Genomic DNA, 19437 nt, shown 5'->3' on the forward strand with positions numbered 1-19437 from the left:
GCTATCTTTGGAGAACTGCAGTGAGCGTATCTACCCACCCCACAAGTCTCTCAGAAATGAGTACCTTTAACTTTTCTAAGGAATGAGTGGGAGACTTTGTTTCCTAGCAGGGAGCAAGGTTAATGCCTTTTCGTTTGCGTTACCGCAGCTGACGCTGTCTGGAATGGTACAGGAGCACATAACTCCTTCAGTAGTCATGAATTTTGCAGTGTGAAAGGGTCTGATATAATAAGCCTTGCTGCCTCCATGGCTCCCCTGGCTTTGGGTGAGGGAGGAGGCAGCTGACTATGGGGATGTGCTGGATCTCTTTGGTGGAAAGAAGAGTGATTCTCCGGGACTCCAGTTTTAGAAGTAAAACATCCTATGTTCATTTCTGATCAGTCTGCTACAAATATTTAGCAGGAGGAGGTGATGAAAATGCTTAGAGCTATGGAGATACTGAAAAGATTATGCACCTTTAGTTAGGGGGAATAGTAATAAAAAGCAACATGACAGAAGTATATAAACTTTGAAGTACGGAGAAGTAAACCAGGCATTCCTGTGTATACTTTTACATGATACAAGGTTTTCAATGAAATTGAAATAAAACATCTGACATAGGTGAAACTTATTTTTTCCTAACAGCACGTAAATAACTGAGACCAAGAATGCAGTAGAATGCAGGAAGGATTAGACATTTATGTGGATAAAAATCTTATGCACAGTTTATGAATTTCATTCTAACTGTTCTAGAAGGTATCAGGCCTCCTGCTCTTGGACAGCCTTTCAGCTGCAGCTGGTTAAATGCTCTTCCTGGCCACGTAAACCTCCAATACCTTCCTTTGAAACAGTGGATGCTAGCTTAGATGAGTCATTGCCTGAGCCTTGTGTCCCTGAAAATCTCTGTATTGAATGGTTACTATAAACCTGGTTGGGATCAGAGGTGACCACAACTTTCTAATCACCTGAAGGTTGAGATGTGGCATATGAGGATGTTGTGGTCATCCTCAGGGACTGTAGATTCCAGATGGCAGTTATCCATCTTGTCAAACCACAAACTCACTTGTCTCAGTTACCTCCTTCCTCGTCATCCACCCCAGTGTTGCGGTGCATAGGTGACCTCTGCAGGTCTGAGCCGCAGTGGGAGATGTTACAGTATCGGAGCCTATGTCATTCCCATCCTCTTGGAGAACAACGCATTTTGAGTGTTGCATTGGTACCTTGTTTTCAGCAATAAGTTTTGTTGAGTCCTAAGTGAGTTGTAAGCAGCTTAGTCACATGCTAAAGACTTTTGTTGGGTTTGACTTTTCCTTGTTATGAGTATGTCTTTGGGCTCTAATTGTTTTCAGTGAACACTGATTTATCCAGCTGCAGATATACTAGTGCAGAGTAGTTCTCCCCCATGCACTGGGCATGTTGTTTGCTGGGGCATCCCGGGGGTACCCGGGACAGGCTCCCTGCTTCCACACCCCAGCATTTTGCTGGTTTAGCAGAGGTAGCCTGCTAGCATCACTGGCTGGGAGGGAAGAAAAAATTGTAATATCCAGCAGAGGGTGCTCATAAACAGATATCCCAAGTAACCGGGTACTGCTGGTGCCCCTGCACTCCAGTTCTCCAGTGACTGATCCCCAGTTTTTGGTGGCTGTGTCCATGTTAGCAGGCAGAATGGGCCAGGAGGAGAGGGTCTAGAGGGTGAACAGTTAGCGCTGAAGACCTGGCGAACATGCAATAGCACTGTGGGGGGTGTGTGGGGGTTATGTTGGACTAGCTCTTGTCTGGTCTAATGGATATGGAGGAGATGTGTGAGGTGTCCTCCAGCATGGTCTCCTGTGCGGTTTCATCCAGAGGGAATCCAGTTTGCTGGCTCTAAGACTGCTCCAAGTTGCAGACCACCGCAGAGGTAGTGTGATTGACAGGAGCTGTGCTTCAGGAGTGAATCCTGATTTGAAATACAATAGTAGCAAGCTCATGGTTGTGTAGGTAATGGTCAGGTTTGCTATTGAAGCCCTGTCACCCATGTCAAGCTGATCCTTTTTGCCATGCCGGTGAGCGCAGATACTCAAACCGCTCTCCATTCAAGGCAGTTTCCAGCCTCTGAGTTTCAAACTGAGTTTATGCCTGAACTGAACTCAAACTCTCTGTCTCTCCATCAAAGCTTCCAAGTTTGATCAGATTTTTTTTTTTGTCCAAGCCACAAGATACAATGCAAAACTGTAACTTAGTCCCAGCTGTGCTCAGAAGGGTCACAAACCTTTTAGTGAACCTGGACTGAATTTGTGCCAAATTCCAGAACCAGGTGTATTTTTTTGTGTTTTTATTAGAACTGTGTGTTGTAAATGTCACACAGCTCTGAATTTGAGTCCCCAGAGCAAACATAGCATGTGATCAGAGCACTGGGATTAAGGAAGAAGAGGAGGAATTTTTCTTCAGATAATTATAGGCAGCTGAGTTGCCTGTGGGGGTGGGGGGGGGAAGCAACCTTGCTAATGCTCAGCACCTTGAGAATACTCACTGTAGAGCAGGCATCACCAAACTCCTCTGCATCGAAGTGGGAAATACCTGTCTGGTCTATAATCCAAGGCATTCTTGAATTAAAAAAAGAGCATAGGTCATGATTATATCAAATGCAGAAGACTTCACCGCCGTCTTTACAAATCTCTCTTATTTTCCCTAACACTTTTTCTGCCGGATAAATCCCACAATATTTAATCAACATACCTAATTAATAGTGCTGTCTTGCATAGGTTTTTCCACCAGTAGGTCTCAATGCGTTTTACAGATACATTCTTCTTGTGATCCTCTTTTGCACATGGGAAAAGCAAGGGAGAGGGGAAGGTAGAAGAGACTTGCTTAGATTATACGGCCAGCCGAAGGTGGGGTCAGCAATAAAATTCCAGGTTCTTAGTTTGGAGCTCTGCTGGAGCTGCTCCTCCAACCACCAAAGTGCATTTAGGGCTGGACGAAACACAGCAGCTATTGAAACAATTCAGGACAGAAAGCGGAGGAAGGCAGAGATGTGATTACACACATAGGGAGCGGTCACGTAGCCAAATGCTGACGTTTGTGTAAAGCGACGTGTTGTCTTTAATAACCGCAAGTGTGGTCGGGCACCCATTTATTTCCTCTGAAAGACAACGCGTGGAGCAGGTCAGCTCCCTCTGGCCTGATGCTGAAACACTGGATCAGTGTTGACTCACAGGAAGGAGCTCTGCTGCCTGAGTCACCCCCACCGCCGCCTGGGGGACCCTGGTTTCCCCGGGAGTGTCAGCAGAGACCCAGCACTGCCATCCTGATCCTGCTGAGATTGGATGAGATCATGAGCTGAAGAGGTCTGGCTGCAGTTAAATATAAAGAGATACTGGAAAAAAACACATCTTGCTCTAAGGACTAGCAAGGTGGTGTGTTTGCATTTTTGGGTTTTTTTTTAAATTATTTTTGGTTTTTTAAGTGATTTTGTCTGGAATTACAGATCTTCTCCTGACTACCTCCTCCCCACCCCCCGCCAAATAAAAAAAGAAGACAAAAGCCTTCTTTAACTAGCTTAGTAATAATAGCATGGTTTTAAAAGTACTTGTTTAGCCAATGCTGACTATATGCTTACACAGCTACCTCTGGCCTGGGAAAGATCGAAACCACAATGGCTAAGTATAGAGGCCTTTAAAATATCTTCATATATACAGTGCCTGAATACACAAACAGAACTGGTCTCTCTTCTGTCCAGAGGAGCAATATTTTCCATAGGATTTGTATTGACAGAGGTTTTCCTCCTGGAGTTATGCATATTTATTAAAATAAAAATCCTCCAGGACTGTATCCATGTGCTGAACTCTATTCCATGACCACCTTCAACCTGATATAAGAAATATGATTTCTTCCTGAAGAAAGCACTTTTTCATTTTGTGGTGTAGCAGGCTTCTGACTAGGGATTGTGTTTTTTAGTTTTTCTTTTGTTGGTTGGTTTTGGTTTTTTTCTTTCCTTTGTTTTTAAAGAAAGGGGGAAACTGTTGCCAGGATTTCAGTCTTAGCTCTTGGGAACGGTTTGTGCATGGAGGAGAGATATTCCCATCCTTGAAGTGTGGTGGGATCCATGGACTAAGCAGCCAGAGCCATGCTAGACGCTGGGCACAACGAGATGCATTTGCCTCTGTAAAGAAAGCCTGTCTGTGCGCAGCGTGAAGCTTGCTGCTGGGATAAACTACTCTTCGCGTTTAAAGTGCTTTGTAGCCTGTTTTCTGGAGTGCAAATCTCCTGTCTCTTTTGGAGCCAGACCCCTGACTTCTCTGTGTGCCTCCCTTTAAGCCTTTGACTTAACTTTGACAGTTGCTTTTGGGCAGTTGTGGGCAAAGTATTTTTTGTCTTCCTCCTTTGTGAGCGTGATACCTCAAATATGTTCCTGCTGCTTCCCAGCTGTGGGCTCAGCTTTGTACTGACACAACATATTCTTGGGTAAATGACAGATTTCTCTGAACTGGGGTTGGCGCTCTGCGCTTTGCACGTAGCTGTAGGCAACGCGTCACATTGTTTGGTGGGAGCCAGGAGGTGGTAGGAGTGGCACACTGAACGCCTGCCCAAATTATGTGCTCCAGGGAGCAACACCTGGTTTACGAGACGTGCAGATGTTGCGTAGGTGGTCCTCAGGCGCTTGTAGATTTTCCTGCCGGTTCTACCGTGGTTATCTATCCTGGCTCTGGATCGTTTGCTGGCACACCAGCAACCCTGGAAACCCCCCAGCTTTCATAATAATGAGAACTTGTCCTTCCTTTTTGGATGCAGCAGCTTCTTCAAATGTTTGTAACAATATACAGCTGAATGTATAGACAGTTCTTTCAACACAAAGCCCCCGTCTGACACAATATGTCTGCAGTTACTGCACTCAAGCTGCGTTTTGAAACCCTTCTGTCTACAAGGCCCATTCTTCAGGGAAACAGTACGAAATGGGGCAGAAATGTGCCAGGACCTCCTCTGGTGGTGTTGGGAGGCTCTGACACAGGAATATCAGGCATGGGACTACTGGTGATTATGTTTGAGACCTCTCTGACTTCCATGCAGATGTCTCAAGTATTTTTTTTTTATTTCCAAAAATAAGTTTTTGTGTTCTCATAGGTATGTACCACTCTGAGTTTAAATATGAGGGAGCTGAGATGCAGAGGGGTGACAGGACTTCCCTGCAGTTGTGTGTTGAGCCCAGAACAGAATCCACTCTGTTATTTGTCCTGAGAGGTACAAGTCACCAGAAGCTCCTGTGGTGCTCTGGGACATCTGAGTGCCTAGGCTCTTAAAAATTCAAGCTCTAAGCCTCTTTATTTGCCTCACTGTGCTGCCATTGCTTTGCATAGCTACACACAGGGGCAATACACTAAGACACAGAGCTGTAATTTCCTGGATGAGCAACGTTATTTCTGTACTGTATTATAGCTCTGTACTTCTGTCCAGTGATGAGCTCGAAATTGTCTCAAAAATAGCAGTGATAGTGCAAGCAGAAAACCAGTACCTACCTGTGCACCGTGCCTTCGCCGAGTACAGAGACATTCAGCATGACTATGCTGCTGAGAGCTGGAAAGGGACTTTTTTTCCACTCTGTGATTGTGGGACATCTTACACTGGTGACAGAACTGTCAAGAGCCCATGAAGTTTAAAGGTCTGTGATACTCATGCTGGGACAGTTCGGTGCAGTGTACATCTCAAACAGGAATGGTTCCAGTTGTCATGGCCTATCAGTCCCCTCTTTTCACTTGCATCGTAAAGCTACGCTAGAAAAATAAGATCATTCTACTTTGTGCAGCTGCATGTGAAATGCTGGTTATCTTTAGTCTTACTGAACTGAACACATCCCTTGTGTCTCCATCAGTGGCCTCTGGGAGGGGACAGAAATACAGTCCCTGTTGACTCTTGTGGGAAACACTGTTGTTAGATCAAGAGGTGGGAGAGAACATCTGTAAGGTGGATAAAGGAGCGGAGCTGGCAGGTATCTGGAAAATAAAGTAGTGGGAGTGCTGGGACGGAGGGTGGATAGTGAATTATCTACATGTCTAAGGAAGCCTTAACAATTTACAAGTTGCAAGTTGTGTCATTATAATACCTTTATGGTATGTATTATAAGAATACAGTAAAATATTTAATCTTTATAACATCCCAGTGTGCAAATCACGTCGGGATTCAAGTCTTGCAGGCCACAAACATTTGGGAGGATCATAATAGCTTCCAGATTTGTTTATCTCGCATTTAGAAATCTACCTGTATAATGCAGCATGGTAATTGGGCTCTTCACAGGGGAAACCCTGCACAGAGGTGGAGCTGAAGCGTGTTGCATTTGAGGTCCATCTGCAGGGAGCTGAGCGCAAGGACTAAGTAAGGGAAAGGAGTTGTGTTCCAGGCCATGAAAAGTTGCCCTGAACAGAACAGTCATCAATTCTTTTCTGTTGCCAGTTGTGGAGAGCATTAAAAACATAGCTTAATCTGCAAGAAAAACAGAATATTTATGGTGGATCTGGAGAAAAATTATTAGAAGTAAACTGGAAGTGGCTGGGTAGGGGAGCCACAGGCTGTGCCTTTAGGCAGACTTTTAGGAATGGGTAAGATAAAGCCTTGTCAGGAATGATCCAAGTATACTTGATCCTGCCTCTGTGCAGAATTTGGATGATGATCTCTGGAAGTCCCCAGTGTCTCAGTGATACTGTAAGTAGGGCTTTTCAAGGTTATCCATGGACAGCAGGCTGTGTATAAATAGAAAGACTCGGGACTCCGAGAGCGAGGCTTTTCTGTGGCGTTATGCCTGGCGCTCAGTTTGTTAGGGTGAGAAGGTGGAGCTGGAGCTGACTCTTCACCTGACCTTGGATTTCTAGTGCCACCAGTGAATCACATAGGTCACATCCTACACTGCTAGTTACTGCTGATTCTGAGTCCCTTATCTTTGGATAGTGAAGCTCTCAAGCTATCTTGGAGAGCAAACTCATCCGTCTTCCAGAAGTCAGATGTGTACAGAGTACCTTGAAGCACATCAGCCTTAATGAGTGATTATGAGCAGGCTAGGCCATTTGTCTTTTTTTCTTACTGTCTTAAAACTGCAGAACAGTGTCCGTATGGATGGAGAGAATGAAGCGGAGAGGGGCAAAAGACCTGATCCAAGAGAGAGGAGAGGAAAAAGAAAAAAGAGAGACATTTAGGCAGTATTCCAAATTGCAAAATCAAAATCCCCAGCTTAGGCACCACCTAGCTCCTGGAGGCATCTGAATTCCACAAATGCCTCATTTGCCTTTTTCTCTGTGCTTGTTTGTCTGGTGTTGTTTGCTTTTTTAACATTATTTTTATTTTTACACCTCTCAGGTGCTAAGTGTTTTACTTACGTGCCTGCCCAAAACTGCTGGAGTCTGATCACAATCCAGAAAGAAAGCATCCTGTCCTCTCAGGCTCCTCAGGCATTTTCAGAGCACACCTAGCACACACGGACACGATAAGATCAAAAACCCAGTGGCAGCTGCCGCTTTCTTTTGAAACATCTCACATAGCAGCTGAACAGTTGGAAGGCTCAGGGATCAAAACTTCATTCTGCTTTATGCAACACACCAAGAGGTTTCAGAAGGAGACAAGCTCCCAGAGTAAGCTCCCAGAGTAAACTCTCCTGCTCTATAGCCATTGCTTCCTTTGTCTACTCTGTTTCTTGCACCAAATCTGGAATAATCGTCCACACTGTAGTGTGGATTATGTGAAGGTAATGAAGGCACTTTCTCCTGGTCCTTGCCTGAGGGCTGATGGTTAGTGCCTTCTCCAGGAGTGTTAGATTTGAAGTACCATGAAGGGAAGAAGGAATTAGGCCAGTCTCCTTCCTTGGACTACTGTTTAACACAGGGCATGTTGCTGCTTCCTCTGGGTATGGCTCAGCTGCTTGCATGCAAGCAAGAGCATGGCAATTTGACAGTGGAGGAGAAGCACCTAATTTTGGGTCGTGTTTGAACATAGTTCCTGGTAGCTCTGAGCAAGGTACAGAGCTCCTCAGGCAAGGAGAGCCAGTGGCTTTTCTCTTTTGGCCAGCCCATGCTAAGAGTGCTGACAGTAGGTGGCTCCATGCCCAGCAAGAAGTTGTTTTGGAGCCTCAGAGGTGTCTGACTCTTCTTGGAGGCCGCAAAAGCACTGAGGACCCTAACCCTGGGATCCACCCTTGGAGCAAGGCCCTTAAAAGCTGGGTGTTGTAGCACACACATCTTTGGTTGCCAAGTCTTTTTTGGAGCTTGCTGCATGTGACTTGTACAAGACCTCCTGCATAACAGCTTTGCAGAGCCAAAGGCCAGCCTGTCCAGTAGACCACGTCTCTGCTTGCTCCTTGGTTTTTCAGTTCAGTGAGACCTACAGGACTGAAATCAGTTGCTTGTTTTTAAGCTGTTATTAAAAGCAAACAAACAGAAAACAACAAACTTCTCGTGTTGCTTCTGTGGAAAAGTGTTTCCATTCATTGCATGGTGCTGGAGTGGGACTCATCTCACCCTGAGACCAGGGTCCATCCTGTAGGACATAGAGAAGGCATGCTGCCCAGCCAAGCCCTGGTTTCGCTAGATCCAGCTGCGGTGGTTTAGGTTTCTGGCTGAGCCTGTCTGAAAGCAACACAGAGCAAAACACAAAGAGAGGGAGGGTCGTAAGTACCCCCATTCTCTCCTGATAATCCCTTAAAAAATAATTGCAGGCCTAAACCTCTGGCCTCCAGCAAATTTTCCACTCGATTAGAGGCTTTTGTGAAACTGGGGAAAGGGACACGCAGACTTGCACATTGTGCCGCTGCCCGAAACTTCCAGCTGGGATTTTTTCCATCAAAAGGGGATTTTAGTAAAACCATTATAAGGGGCTTAGTCACAGAAAAGCAGTTGAGCTGAGACAGGGGTAGATTAGCTTTAACATGCTTGTTTTTGGCACTAGGGACAGGGTGGAAGTTACACCCAGCCACTCACATGCAGGCTCCCCCTGTCTGGCTGAGTCTCCAGCAGGTGTGTGTGGGAGATGCTGTCCCCCCGTGTCCCCCCATGTGCCTGAAACTGGTGGAGGTGAGGGGAGGGGAGCGGGTAGCCCAAGCACGAGTCCTCGCGCCGTGTGGTCTAGGTCTGGAAGTCAAAAGTTGCTGCCGCTGGATCGGTCTTTGGTGTGGTCTGGGTGAGTTTTTTTGATAATGGACAGGTGCGTCTCAGGAAAGAAAACCATGAGGGGCGATGGCATTTACAGCCTTAAGGACCGTGTCCTGCTCCTGCCTTTGGTCTGCATGGGTGGTCCCGAGAGTTGCTGCAGGGACAGTCCTGGTGAAGATGTAGATAGAGCAGCTGGGAGAGCTGCAATCTGAGCTGTACCTGTTGTTGTGACTGGACGTTGGCCTTCAGGGCTGTCAAGGCGGCGCTTTTTGTCAGCTTGGCGTTTGGCTAGTGAGGCCTGAAATAAAAGCTGTGGCAGCTGAAGGGTCTGAACAGATAGGGATGGCTTGTTGGAGCAGTTCTTCCTGCTGGGAGCTCTTCTACAGCCCACACTCAAACATCAGAGCTTCTGGGGCTCTAAGTGGCAGAGCTTGGTGTGAGAAGAACAGGAAGGTGTCCTCTTCACTTACTCTTCCTCTGTCCCGACCCTCCCTCTCCAGGGCTACCATAGGCTGGAAAACTCATACCAGTTTTTGCTGTTGCAAGTGGCAGAATCCAGCAGGACTGGAGATGGGAGGGATGGGTGTCAGGTGCTGTCTGGCTGCTCCCAGATTTGGGATGTAACCTTAGTCACATTGCTTCCACCTCTCTTTCCCCATTAGTGATGACACTTTACTTTCTGCCATCTGTGCCTGTAATGAGCCATGCAGAAGCTAATTATTAATGCTAGTAAATTACAGGGTATAGCTTCTCCTGAAAAAGGTACTGTCACTATATCTGTAGAAGCAGTGTGAGAAGTGGATTAAAAATAAACAATTAAGAAACAAACAAACAACTATTCAAGTTTAGGTGCTAAAAAGGGCGTGCACGTACAACCCTAGATACCTTCATAACTACAAAGGTACCCCACGGAGTAACTGTGCCAACACAGTGAAGTGCTGCACAACGAAACCAAACCAAAATAGAATCTTAGGCTGTCCAGAGTTGAAAGGGACCCACAAAGATCATCAAGTCCAGCTCCTGTCCCTGCACAGGACAACCCCGCAATTGCAAGCGTTAAGTCCAGTCCTGTTCCGTTACCATTCTCGTGCTTGCACACTTTAAAACAAACAAACAAACAAATTCTTAATGCCAAGCTATAGATGCCAAGAGATGCAGACTTCAGACTGAATTACTAAGCCTAGGACAGGTGTTTTCCTGAAGGCAGCCAGTTCGGGCTGGTGTGTGCCGGCTCTCACCCAACAATGAGGTGCAGTTGACCACCAGTCCAGCTACACCGGCTGTGGCTTCTTCCCATTTTTTTTTCGTTTGTTTCGTGGTGCAAAACCCACAGGAGCCTTGGGAGCGGGTGCAGGGGCGTGCTTTAATGTTAAATTAATTAACGTGTGAACCAAAACGTGTGAAGTTGTAATTAATTAAATGGGGGGCAGGGACACCGCGGCCCGGGATCAGACAACTCGCCGCTCCCGGGCAGCCGTTCAGGCCCCAGCGGAGCCCCGGCTGCCCGGGAGCGGTGGGAGGGGGGTGACTGGTTGACCCGGTAGCCGGCGGGCGGCGGCACTCGGCGGGCAATGCTGCCTCCTGGCGGAACGGCGCGCTCCTGCAAGCGGAGCCCCGGCCCGGGAGCGGCGGCGGCGAGAGGGTTGGGGAGCCGACGGGTCCTCGAAAGGTGCTGCGAGGTGGAGAGAGAAATTTGGGGCTGCGGGTGACTGTGCGGCTCCGGATAGGGGATGGGGATGTATATAGGGGATGCAGATGCATATAGGGAATGGGGTTGAGGATGCTTCACCGAGCGCACGCCAATACAGACACCCCTCTGCGGTACCATAGGCAGCGTGTGCTTTTTGGTCTTAGCACGTTCTCCCCGTTTGTTTTTACTGGGTGTTTGGCCAAAGGGACCTCGTTGTCCCCATCACCTCTGGCCAACCCGCATAGGGAGCATTGGCATGTAGGGTCCTTTGGCCAAGTAGCTGGAGATTTGCTGGAGTGGAGAGGCAGGCGTTGCATCCCAGGCGGCTCCACAAGCCTGGAGGAGGAGCAGAGGAAACCAACTTGCCTGTGGCACAGTAGCTTTACGGGGCTTCTCCCCAAGGTGCTGCAGGAGAAGTTTATAGTGCTGAAGCATGCCTGTGCTTCATGCTGAAGTTGGGGCACCAGGAATGCAACTGTGGCTGTCACAAACAGAGATAATGGCAGGGTTTTATTGCTGGCTGCTTGGCATTTTAGTTCACCAGACGAGGAAAGAGGCTGCTGGCTGGCAGTGTGGTGCTGTCTGTATGCCTTCTGTGCCAACCTGCTGAGCCCCTTAAGTTGCCAGGGGTTGTAAAGTTTGGGCGCTTTGGGAGAAAAACAGGGGAAGGAGAAAGAAGATGAACCTCAGATTTTTTTAATTATTATTTTTAATTTTTTTAAGCTGGGAGGGGAAGTTGCTTCATCTTCAAATCACTAAGCTCTGTGTGGAGACACAAGACTCAAAGGAAGGAAAATGACTAGGAGGAGTTGCCCATTTCCAGATCCCAGTTAGTTTCTGTAGCAGAATTGGAGTTTGGTTTATGTCTCAGTAACCCTCTCATGTGGAAATACTTGCTCAGGGCATGTGTCCAGGCCCTGGTATTAAACTTTTGACACTCTTTCCAAAACACGCCCCAGATTTTAGGAAATATTTTAGGAAAATCCCATTTCCGTTCATCTTTCTGCCCTAAGGACAGATGGGATTTGGATCTTTCGAAATCTCCACGGTGATATTTCAAGTTGGGCTGCCATTGAGCTAATGCATTTGGTAGATTTAATTGAAGAATGGGGAGAAATAGTACCGTCCCTGCCAAACATGGCTGGAGTCTTAAGTTCTGGCACAGGAGCCCAGAGAACCCTCTCCAGCTCTTTCTTCCGTGCGGCTCGGGGCTGGGGAATTGAGCGGGACAGCCTTGCTGGCTGGCTGTGGCAGGGAGTGTCACGCAGCCCAGCCAGTGGCTCTGGCACGGGGCCTCGCCGATGTTCTGAGGGGTCTTCACATCCAGCCTGCACCACCCAGTTGAGTTTATCGACTATCTTTTTCCTCCACAGAAGGCACTTTTAAAGAGCTGCTGGGAGAAAGAGTGGGATTTAAGGTAGAGGAAGGAGAGAGAGAAAACAAAAATTGTCCAGTTTGCTAGAAGCATCCCACGCACATACGCTGCGAGGCTGCCAGATCTGAGGGACACCTGCCTTTGAGCTGTTAATGGCAGCCTGTGCTAACTGCTAGCTTTGGTTCCAAAAACTTTGGGTGTCTTGGCCACCCAGCTCTCGTTTTAACTCTTCACTGACCGCCAAAAGCAGGTTCAGTAGTAAGCTCTGTACCATCTAGCAGGGAGATCACCTCTCATCCTAGCACAGGCCCCAGGCGGTTTGCGTGACAGCTGCCCCGTGACCCCATTATTTATTAACAGGGAAACAAAGGAGCCCAGAATCACCATGACAAACTGATTCAGCTGAACCCACAGCGTGGGGTGGGAAGGTATAAAATGTATAAATCTGTCATGCATGGACCTACTGCGTGCTAGTCCAAGGGCAGCAGGACCCAGGTGGAGCTGCTTTTTCCTTCCCATCTCCCCGGGAGAGGAGCCAGCCAGTGGAGCAGCTGCTCCAGCAGACCAGGGACTCACACACACGCAAGGGACTTTGCTGTAGCTTGTGAGTCAGCATCCCCCACTGCTGCCCCTCAGTCCTCAGCCACCTCCTCTCTTGTCCAGTCCCTTCATCCCCCCCTTTGCATCACTCCGGCTCAGCTCCTCTTTCTGCCACCACCTCTGAAGCATGGCCCTTCTGCTCCCTGTAGTTACCAGTCCATAAAGCAGGTCCCTGGCTCATCCTTCGTGCCCCAGCTTTTGTGGCTGCAGGCAAGGGACCCTGCTGTCCCAACTGGCTCAGCTGGGTGGGCTGGGAATGCTTTTGCTGGGCACGCCAGCGAAGGTTGGCACCAAAGCCACCACTGGGACACTGTGGGCTCACTGACACAGATGGGAGACTTTCAGCTTGCTTCCAACTAGCGGGGCTTTTTATGGTTTTCTACCCCAGTTGCCAACTGAGTCATGTTCAAATATTCAAGAGTGGCTGGAGAGTGAGAATTAAGTTTCCTTGTTACCCTGAGGAGTCATATGGTAATTGGTCTATGGTTACTGGCAATGGATTATTTGTTTTAAGAAACTCTTCTCTTTCCTAGTAAACACATGTGTTCCTCCAGCCCTGGCCTCAGTGGACAGGGAGGCCTGCGGCTGTGCCCAAGGATGTGCTGTCACGCTGGGGCATGAGAGAAAGGCATGAGGAGCACTTGCTCCATTTATGTGAGGGTGTCTAAACACTGGGCTTGTCAGCTTCCTTTGGCTTGGATTCCCCTTAAAGAGCATGCCAGGCCATGTGGGCTATGCTTTTGGCTTTTTTGTTTTGTTTTGTTTTTTCAAGTGGGGAGAGGAAGTTTGGGGATTTTTTTAGAGAAAAAAAAAAATCCTGTCCTAGTTCTGATTGCAGAACTTATGAACGCATACGTTATACATGGTGTTTCAAAAAGATGGACCCAATTTAAAATCACTATATCTCTGCATCCATGAACCACCCATGAGTGAAATTCTTACCACTTGAAAGGGTGGGTAACCCCTTACCTTTGACAGGAAAGCATTTGTAAAGTTTTGCGTAATTGTAATGTATTGCCCTTGTGAAATATACTACCTTGAAACTTGGTCCATCTTTCTGAAATGCCCTGTATTTAGACATAGATGCCCCGCTATTATCCATGTGAACATGAGGCTGAATGAGATGCCATTTTCACTCAAAACCAGCAGAAACAAACCTACTTTACAAGAGATGTATCATTCCTCATCACTGGCTGGAGCTGCTGCCTACCCCAGGAAAACTAACATTTTCCGCAGTAACGGGAACCTGATCTGGAATTGCTGTTCTTTAAAATGTTCATACATATATCCTCTTTTTCAGTCAAGAAGTTACTGCAAACTTTTTTCTTAATGCAGGAAAGACAAACCCCACAGCTCCCTCCAAGTAGGGGAATATGGATATAGTGTCAGGCTCAATTAGATCCAATTGTGGTGGCTTTCCCTGAAGTGAACAATGCAGCTTTTGTGACAGACTCCCAGCAGAAAGCTTGGAAGTCTTGGAAAGAGGGGAAAAAACAACACACACCCCGAAGTCCAAACCTTGAGATAGTCCAGGGCCTTAGGATGCGGAGGAGATAACGCTTCTTTTTAAGAGGGCCAGAGTTGGGCACTATTTTTCCCCTTTGAAATGCAGCGCTGACATAGGAGGGGTGAAGTGGTTAGAGCTGGCAACAAAGAAGTATGCCTTGTCCAGCCCCAACCAAAAACACCCATCGAGGCCAAGGCTGAGCGCTCGGGGCAGGGGGGAACCTCCTTTGATAGGGCAGCCGACCCACCTGGACCAGCACCCCAGCCAGGGCTGTCAGAGCCGGGCAGCACCGGGGGAACAAAGTGGCCTGCTCAGAGCTGGAAGTGCTTAAAATGCAAATATACAGGAACTTCAGACCATCCCCCTCCCTCCTCCTCGGCACGGAGGGAAAGCAGCTTAAATACAGCCAGGCCTGGAGAGGAATGTTAAAAAGAGGGGAAGAATCGCCCTCCTCCTTTCCATAGGGACCCGGGCCCGGCCGGATTGAGTATGCATGACTGAGCAAGCAAGCAAGGACAGCTCCTCTTTTAACTTTCCTGAACAATGGCTCCGGCTTCTTCCACCATTTCACATTCCCCCTCCTTCGAGGCAGGAAGGGGGCAGCGGGGCGAGCGAGCCCGGCCGCCGGGCCGGGGGGAGACGGGCTTTGTCGCTGCCCTGTAAACAGCGCTTAAGCTCCATCTCCAACAACAATAAAAACCCCACATCGTGGAAGACTAAAAAGGGTCCCCATCAGGTTAAAAGTCATACGCTGAGGAGAAAGATTATGGTGTAGGACAAAAGGATGCCTTGGATTAGCCAAACTTTTTTCTTTTTTTTTTATTTAAGGTTCCCACTGTACCTCCTCTTTAATCTTAGCCTGGGGAGTGGAAACCAACCGAGACATTTCAGATTTCCCAGGTCCTCATGCACCAGCAAGGGCACAGTTTTTGTTGGTTGTCACTGCTGGGAAATGCTTTTATTTGACTGGTCTTCCATCCAGGGTGGGCCTCAATTTAAGTAAATCACAAAAAAACCCCTCTGCCATCTACCTGGACCTTTAAAATAGTAAGAAACAGCCCTTCAGTCCCCAGTCCCAAATGTCTTCCTCTGCTGCTGCATACTTGATTCACTTGCTAGTGAGCTTCAGCACTTTTGGGTTGTCTGACCTCTAACTGAGCTGACATCTCACACGGATGTGCAGCTGAACTTGGTTTTTCCCCGCGGATGCTGCGGGCACCCTCGCAAACCAGACTGGTCCTACCAAACCCTTTCCTTACAAGCTCTTGACGATGATGTTACTCAACATCCTGCACAGGAGGCACCAGGCTCTCTTCCTTCCTTCTCCTCCTCCATCACTCACTGGAACAAGAGCAAGAACCCCCAAACTCCTGACATTTGCCACACAGCATACTTACCAAACACACTGGAGAGATAAATAGAGAGATACATGTCTTTAAAAAGCACAGACAACACAGATACGGCTTTGCTTTTTTTTTCAAAAACATACTTCATATTTCCTCTTTTATTATATAAATATGTTTAACCTTTTACTGTAAGAATATAAAATGTTTTAAGAGGATCTTTGTTATTTTTTTATACAAATTCACAAACAGTACAATTAATCCATAGGGGTCTCTGGGTTTGCGTTAACTCCGTGGTCTGGCCTGTTACTGTGGAGGATTTGAGATTTTGAACAGATAAAAAAAGAAAAAAAACCCCACAATATTTTCTTTAAAAAAAAAAAAAACAAACACAAAACCCAAAACTTAGTCTTCCTCTTTAAAATAATAATTAAAAAAAAATCTAAAGACCCAGCTCCATTTTATTGACAGAATAGAGACAAGACAGATGAACTTCAGTCTCCTCCCCTTCACATTACAGCCGCAGGGCCTGCAAGCCAGCTCTGCTCCTTTCCACCTACAAACAGGAAGCCTCACATAGTGACCTTTTGTAGGTGATCTGGGAGGGGAAAGCATTTGCATATATCTATAGATATAGTTATTATTTTTTTAAAAAAACAAACTTGCATTTTGCATGCTTCTGTTAATAGTAGCCCAATCCTCAGTGTGGATTTTCACGTTACGCATTTATGGTAGAAGAATAAAAATGCAGAAGCACAGTTTGGGTCCCCAGTGAAGAGGGAGAGGCACAACCAGAACGTGAAGGTGGGATACAATGGGGTAAGCTTAAAAACCCAAAACTTAAAAAAAAAAAAAGGGGGAGGGGGGATGGGACGGGGCAGAGAGAAAAAGACAAACAAACCCAAGGGGCATTATTCCAGTCTAGGCACAAAAATGTTTCAGTCTCAAAATCTCTTTCCTGTAAGAATTCCAGGGCTTTTGAGGAGGAAAAAAAAAAAAACCAAAAAAAAAAGTAACAAATTAAAACGAGGTAGCCAGACATCATATATATATTTATATATATAGAATATATTCAGCAGAAAAAAAATGTACTTAAAAATCCACAAGAACAGCAACTTCAAATGTCTTTAAAAATAAAACCATGTAAGAAAATGAATACTGTGAAGAGGAGAATGAGTGAGGAAAACTGCGATCAGTTACAGGACGTAAGCAAGGGATAGATGGGAGAGTAAGAGGCTGTTTTTGTAGCAGTAATTTTTTTTATGCATTTCAAAATAAAAACAGGTCACAGTATCTCAAATGAAGCAGAAATGAAGCTGGAGATTCTTCCTCCCCTGGGTAGAGGGGAGCTAGCCACACATTCTACCTTTTCACCCCCAACCCAAAGAGGAATGGATATGTAGCTAGATACGTCTATCCCTGTTGCCAAGAAGGAGAGGAGAAAAAGAGAATGACGAAAGGGAAGACAAGTCTTGGTAGCTCTCAGTGTCCCCCAGTGCACAGGAAAGCGTAAGACACTGAGGTCTGTGTCCAGTCCCTACAGAGACAGGTGAAGGAGGAAATGGAGAGATGGAGAGAAAGAATGGAGTGCCCAGGCTTTTCAATTAACCATAGTGCAGAATTACATGGAAACATACTGACAAAAGGAGGCTGTAGCTATCCCTACTCTCAGTGCAGTGGAGAACTGGCATAGTGGGAGGTTGTATCCACCCACAACAGAGAATAACATGGAACTGGAGATTGAAAACAGATTAAAAAAAAAAAAAAGAATCAATGTACCTAGGGAGCAGGATTTCTGTCACAATTCCCAGCTGACAGGGGAGGGGCAAGCGCAGAGGTGGAATGGTTATTTTACCAAAAGCTGTGTCTGTGCCCAGCATAGGATGACTGGATGGCCAGGTACATAAGAACGGCTAGGAAGCCTTTTCTGCTGTTATTTTTTGTTCCCATCTCCATCCCTGCTCTTTTATATAAACCAAAAATAATCTATTCTGAATACATGGCAGAACAAGGGTCTGTCTTCATCCATCCTTAGTGCATGAGGGGATGGAATCAGGGAGTGGGGATAAAGATGGGTGTCTCTAGCCCCAGTGCATAAGAGTGCGGGCTTCTACCTGTTCTGCAGAGAAAGATGCTATGGGGGAAGGGGAAGCTCTGTCTCCCCAGCACAAAGCTGGAGGCATGACCTGGAAAAAGGATAGGTGCTTTCTCTCTCCTCCTGCCCCCCTTCCTCCTCCTCCTCCACAGCAAGGGTAGGCAGGCAGCACAGAAGGGTCAAGGATGTACCCTCCTTCTCTGTGTTCCTCCCTCCGGTGCCATGTTGTGTGGGTAGCATGGGTCTGTGCGTGCCCCTCTCTCTCTCTCTCTCTTTCTCTCCTCCATTGCAGCAGTCAGTCAGTCAATGAGTCCCTCCAGAGGAGATGGAGGTCTTGGGGCACCCCCCTCCTCTCACCTGACCTTCTCGCTCTCAGTCATTTCCCAAAGTCCCAGGTTGAGCACCTTGAGGCATGGCAGCTGGGTGATGCGCTCCAAGCCCCGCTTGGTAATGCGGGTGCAGCCATAGAGATCGATGCCCGTTAGCTGGCTGAGGTGTTCGGCGATGAGCTCCAGACCCTTGTCAGTGATGCGGACGCACTGGCCGATGTTGAGGGTGCGGAGCCCGTGCATCTGTCGCACCATGCGGTTGATGCCCTCGTCGCTAATGTGGCAGGAGCAGAGGGAGAGGGAGCGCAGCCCATCCAGGCCCTGTGCGATATAGGCTAGGCTCTGGTCCCCCACCTTGTCGCAAAAGGAGACATCGAGGCCAGACAGCCGCAGGCTGCCCATGGCCAGATGCATGATGCCCGTGTCGCTGATGTTGTCGCAGGAACGCAGGTTGAGGCTGCGCAGGCTGCTCATGTGTGACAGGTGCAGCAGCCCCGCGTCCGAGATGCCCCCACAGAAGCTGAGGTTGAGCTGGCGGAGGCGGCCCAGCCCGCGGGCCAGGTGCTTGAGCGAGAGGTCGCTGAGCTTCTGGCAGTCCTGCAGTGTGAGCTGCTCCAGGCCCAGGCAGCCCTCGGCTGCGCTGCGCGTCATGCCGGCCAGGTGCCCGATGCCCACGTCGGAGAGGTGCCGGCAGGAGCGCAGGTTGAGGCTCTTGAGCCGCTGCAGGCCCCAGGCGATGAGAAGGAGGCCGGTGTTGGTGATGTTGCTGCAGCCCCCCAGCTCGAGCACCTCCAGGCCCTTGAGGTACTGGGCGATGCGGCCCAGGCTGCTGTCCGTGATCTGCTTGCAGAGGCTCAGGTTGAGCGAGCGCAGGGAGCTGATCTCCGCCACGAAGGCGTGGCCCAGCCCGTTGTCGGTGAGGTTGTAGCAGCCGCTGAGGTTGAGGCTCTCGATGTCCGCCATGCCCTGGATCACGTAGCTCAGGCTGCGCCGCAGCGACAGAATCTGCACCCGCCGGATGCCCCGCGCCGCCAGGCTGGGGAAGAGCGAGGGGTTGGCGCGGCGCAGGTGCAGCTTGGCCTCCACGCCCCGCCAGACCGAGCGGTGGTAGGCGGCGTCCCGCCAGGCCGTGCACACCTGCGCCGCCCGGCCCTTGTCCCGTACCTCCAGGTACCCGAAGATCATGGCTAGCAGCTCGGGGAACAGGCACGAGATGTGCGTTTCCATCGCACGCCCGCGCCCGGCCGCCCCCGCCGGCGCCGCGCTCCTCCTCGCCGCCGGGCCCGGCCCGCTTCCGCTCGGGGCCCGCCCGCCTTCCGCTCCGCGCCGTGCCGTGCCGCGCTCTCCTCGCCGCCGCCGCCGCCCTCACATCGCCGACCCGGGCGGCGCGGCCCGGCCCGCGGGAGACGCTG

At 48.5% G+C, this 19437-nt stretch overlaps 2 protein-coding genes across 2 annotated transcripts in view; one reads left to right on the forward strand and one right to left on the reverse strand.

The window, feature by feature from the left end:
- WNT5B (Wnt family member 5B) overlaps positions 1-19437 on the forward strand; it is a 75297-nt gene that overhangs the window by 16572 nt on the left and 39288 nt on the right. The gene's annotated exons all lie outside the window — the stretch shown is intronic.
- On the reverse strand, positions 15723-19382 carry FBXL14 (F-box and leucine rich repeat protein 14). Its single transcript, XM_065862466.2, has one exon. It carries the CDS (start codon positions 19250-19252, stop codon positions 18050-18052), a length of 1203 nt encoding a protein of 400 aa, XP_065718538.1. The 5' UTR covers positions 19253-19382; the 3' UTR covers positions 15723-18049.

The sequence above is a fragment of the Patagioenas fasciata genome, chromosome 1 (genome assembly GCF_037038585.1).
Source record: "Patagioenas fasciata isolate bPatFas1 chromosome 1, bPatFas1.hap1, whole genome shotgun sequence".
In the NCBI taxonomy this organism is placed as follows: domain Eukaryota; kingdom Metazoa; phylum Chordata; class Aves; order Columbiformes; family Columbidae; genus Patagioenas; species Patagioenas fasciata.

Excerpts from the sequence above, each read along its gene's own strand:
- FBXL14 (XM_065862466.2), bottom strand. The coding sequence starts at position 19,252 with ATGGAAACGCACATCTCGTGCCTGTTCCCCGAGCTGCTAGCCATGATC.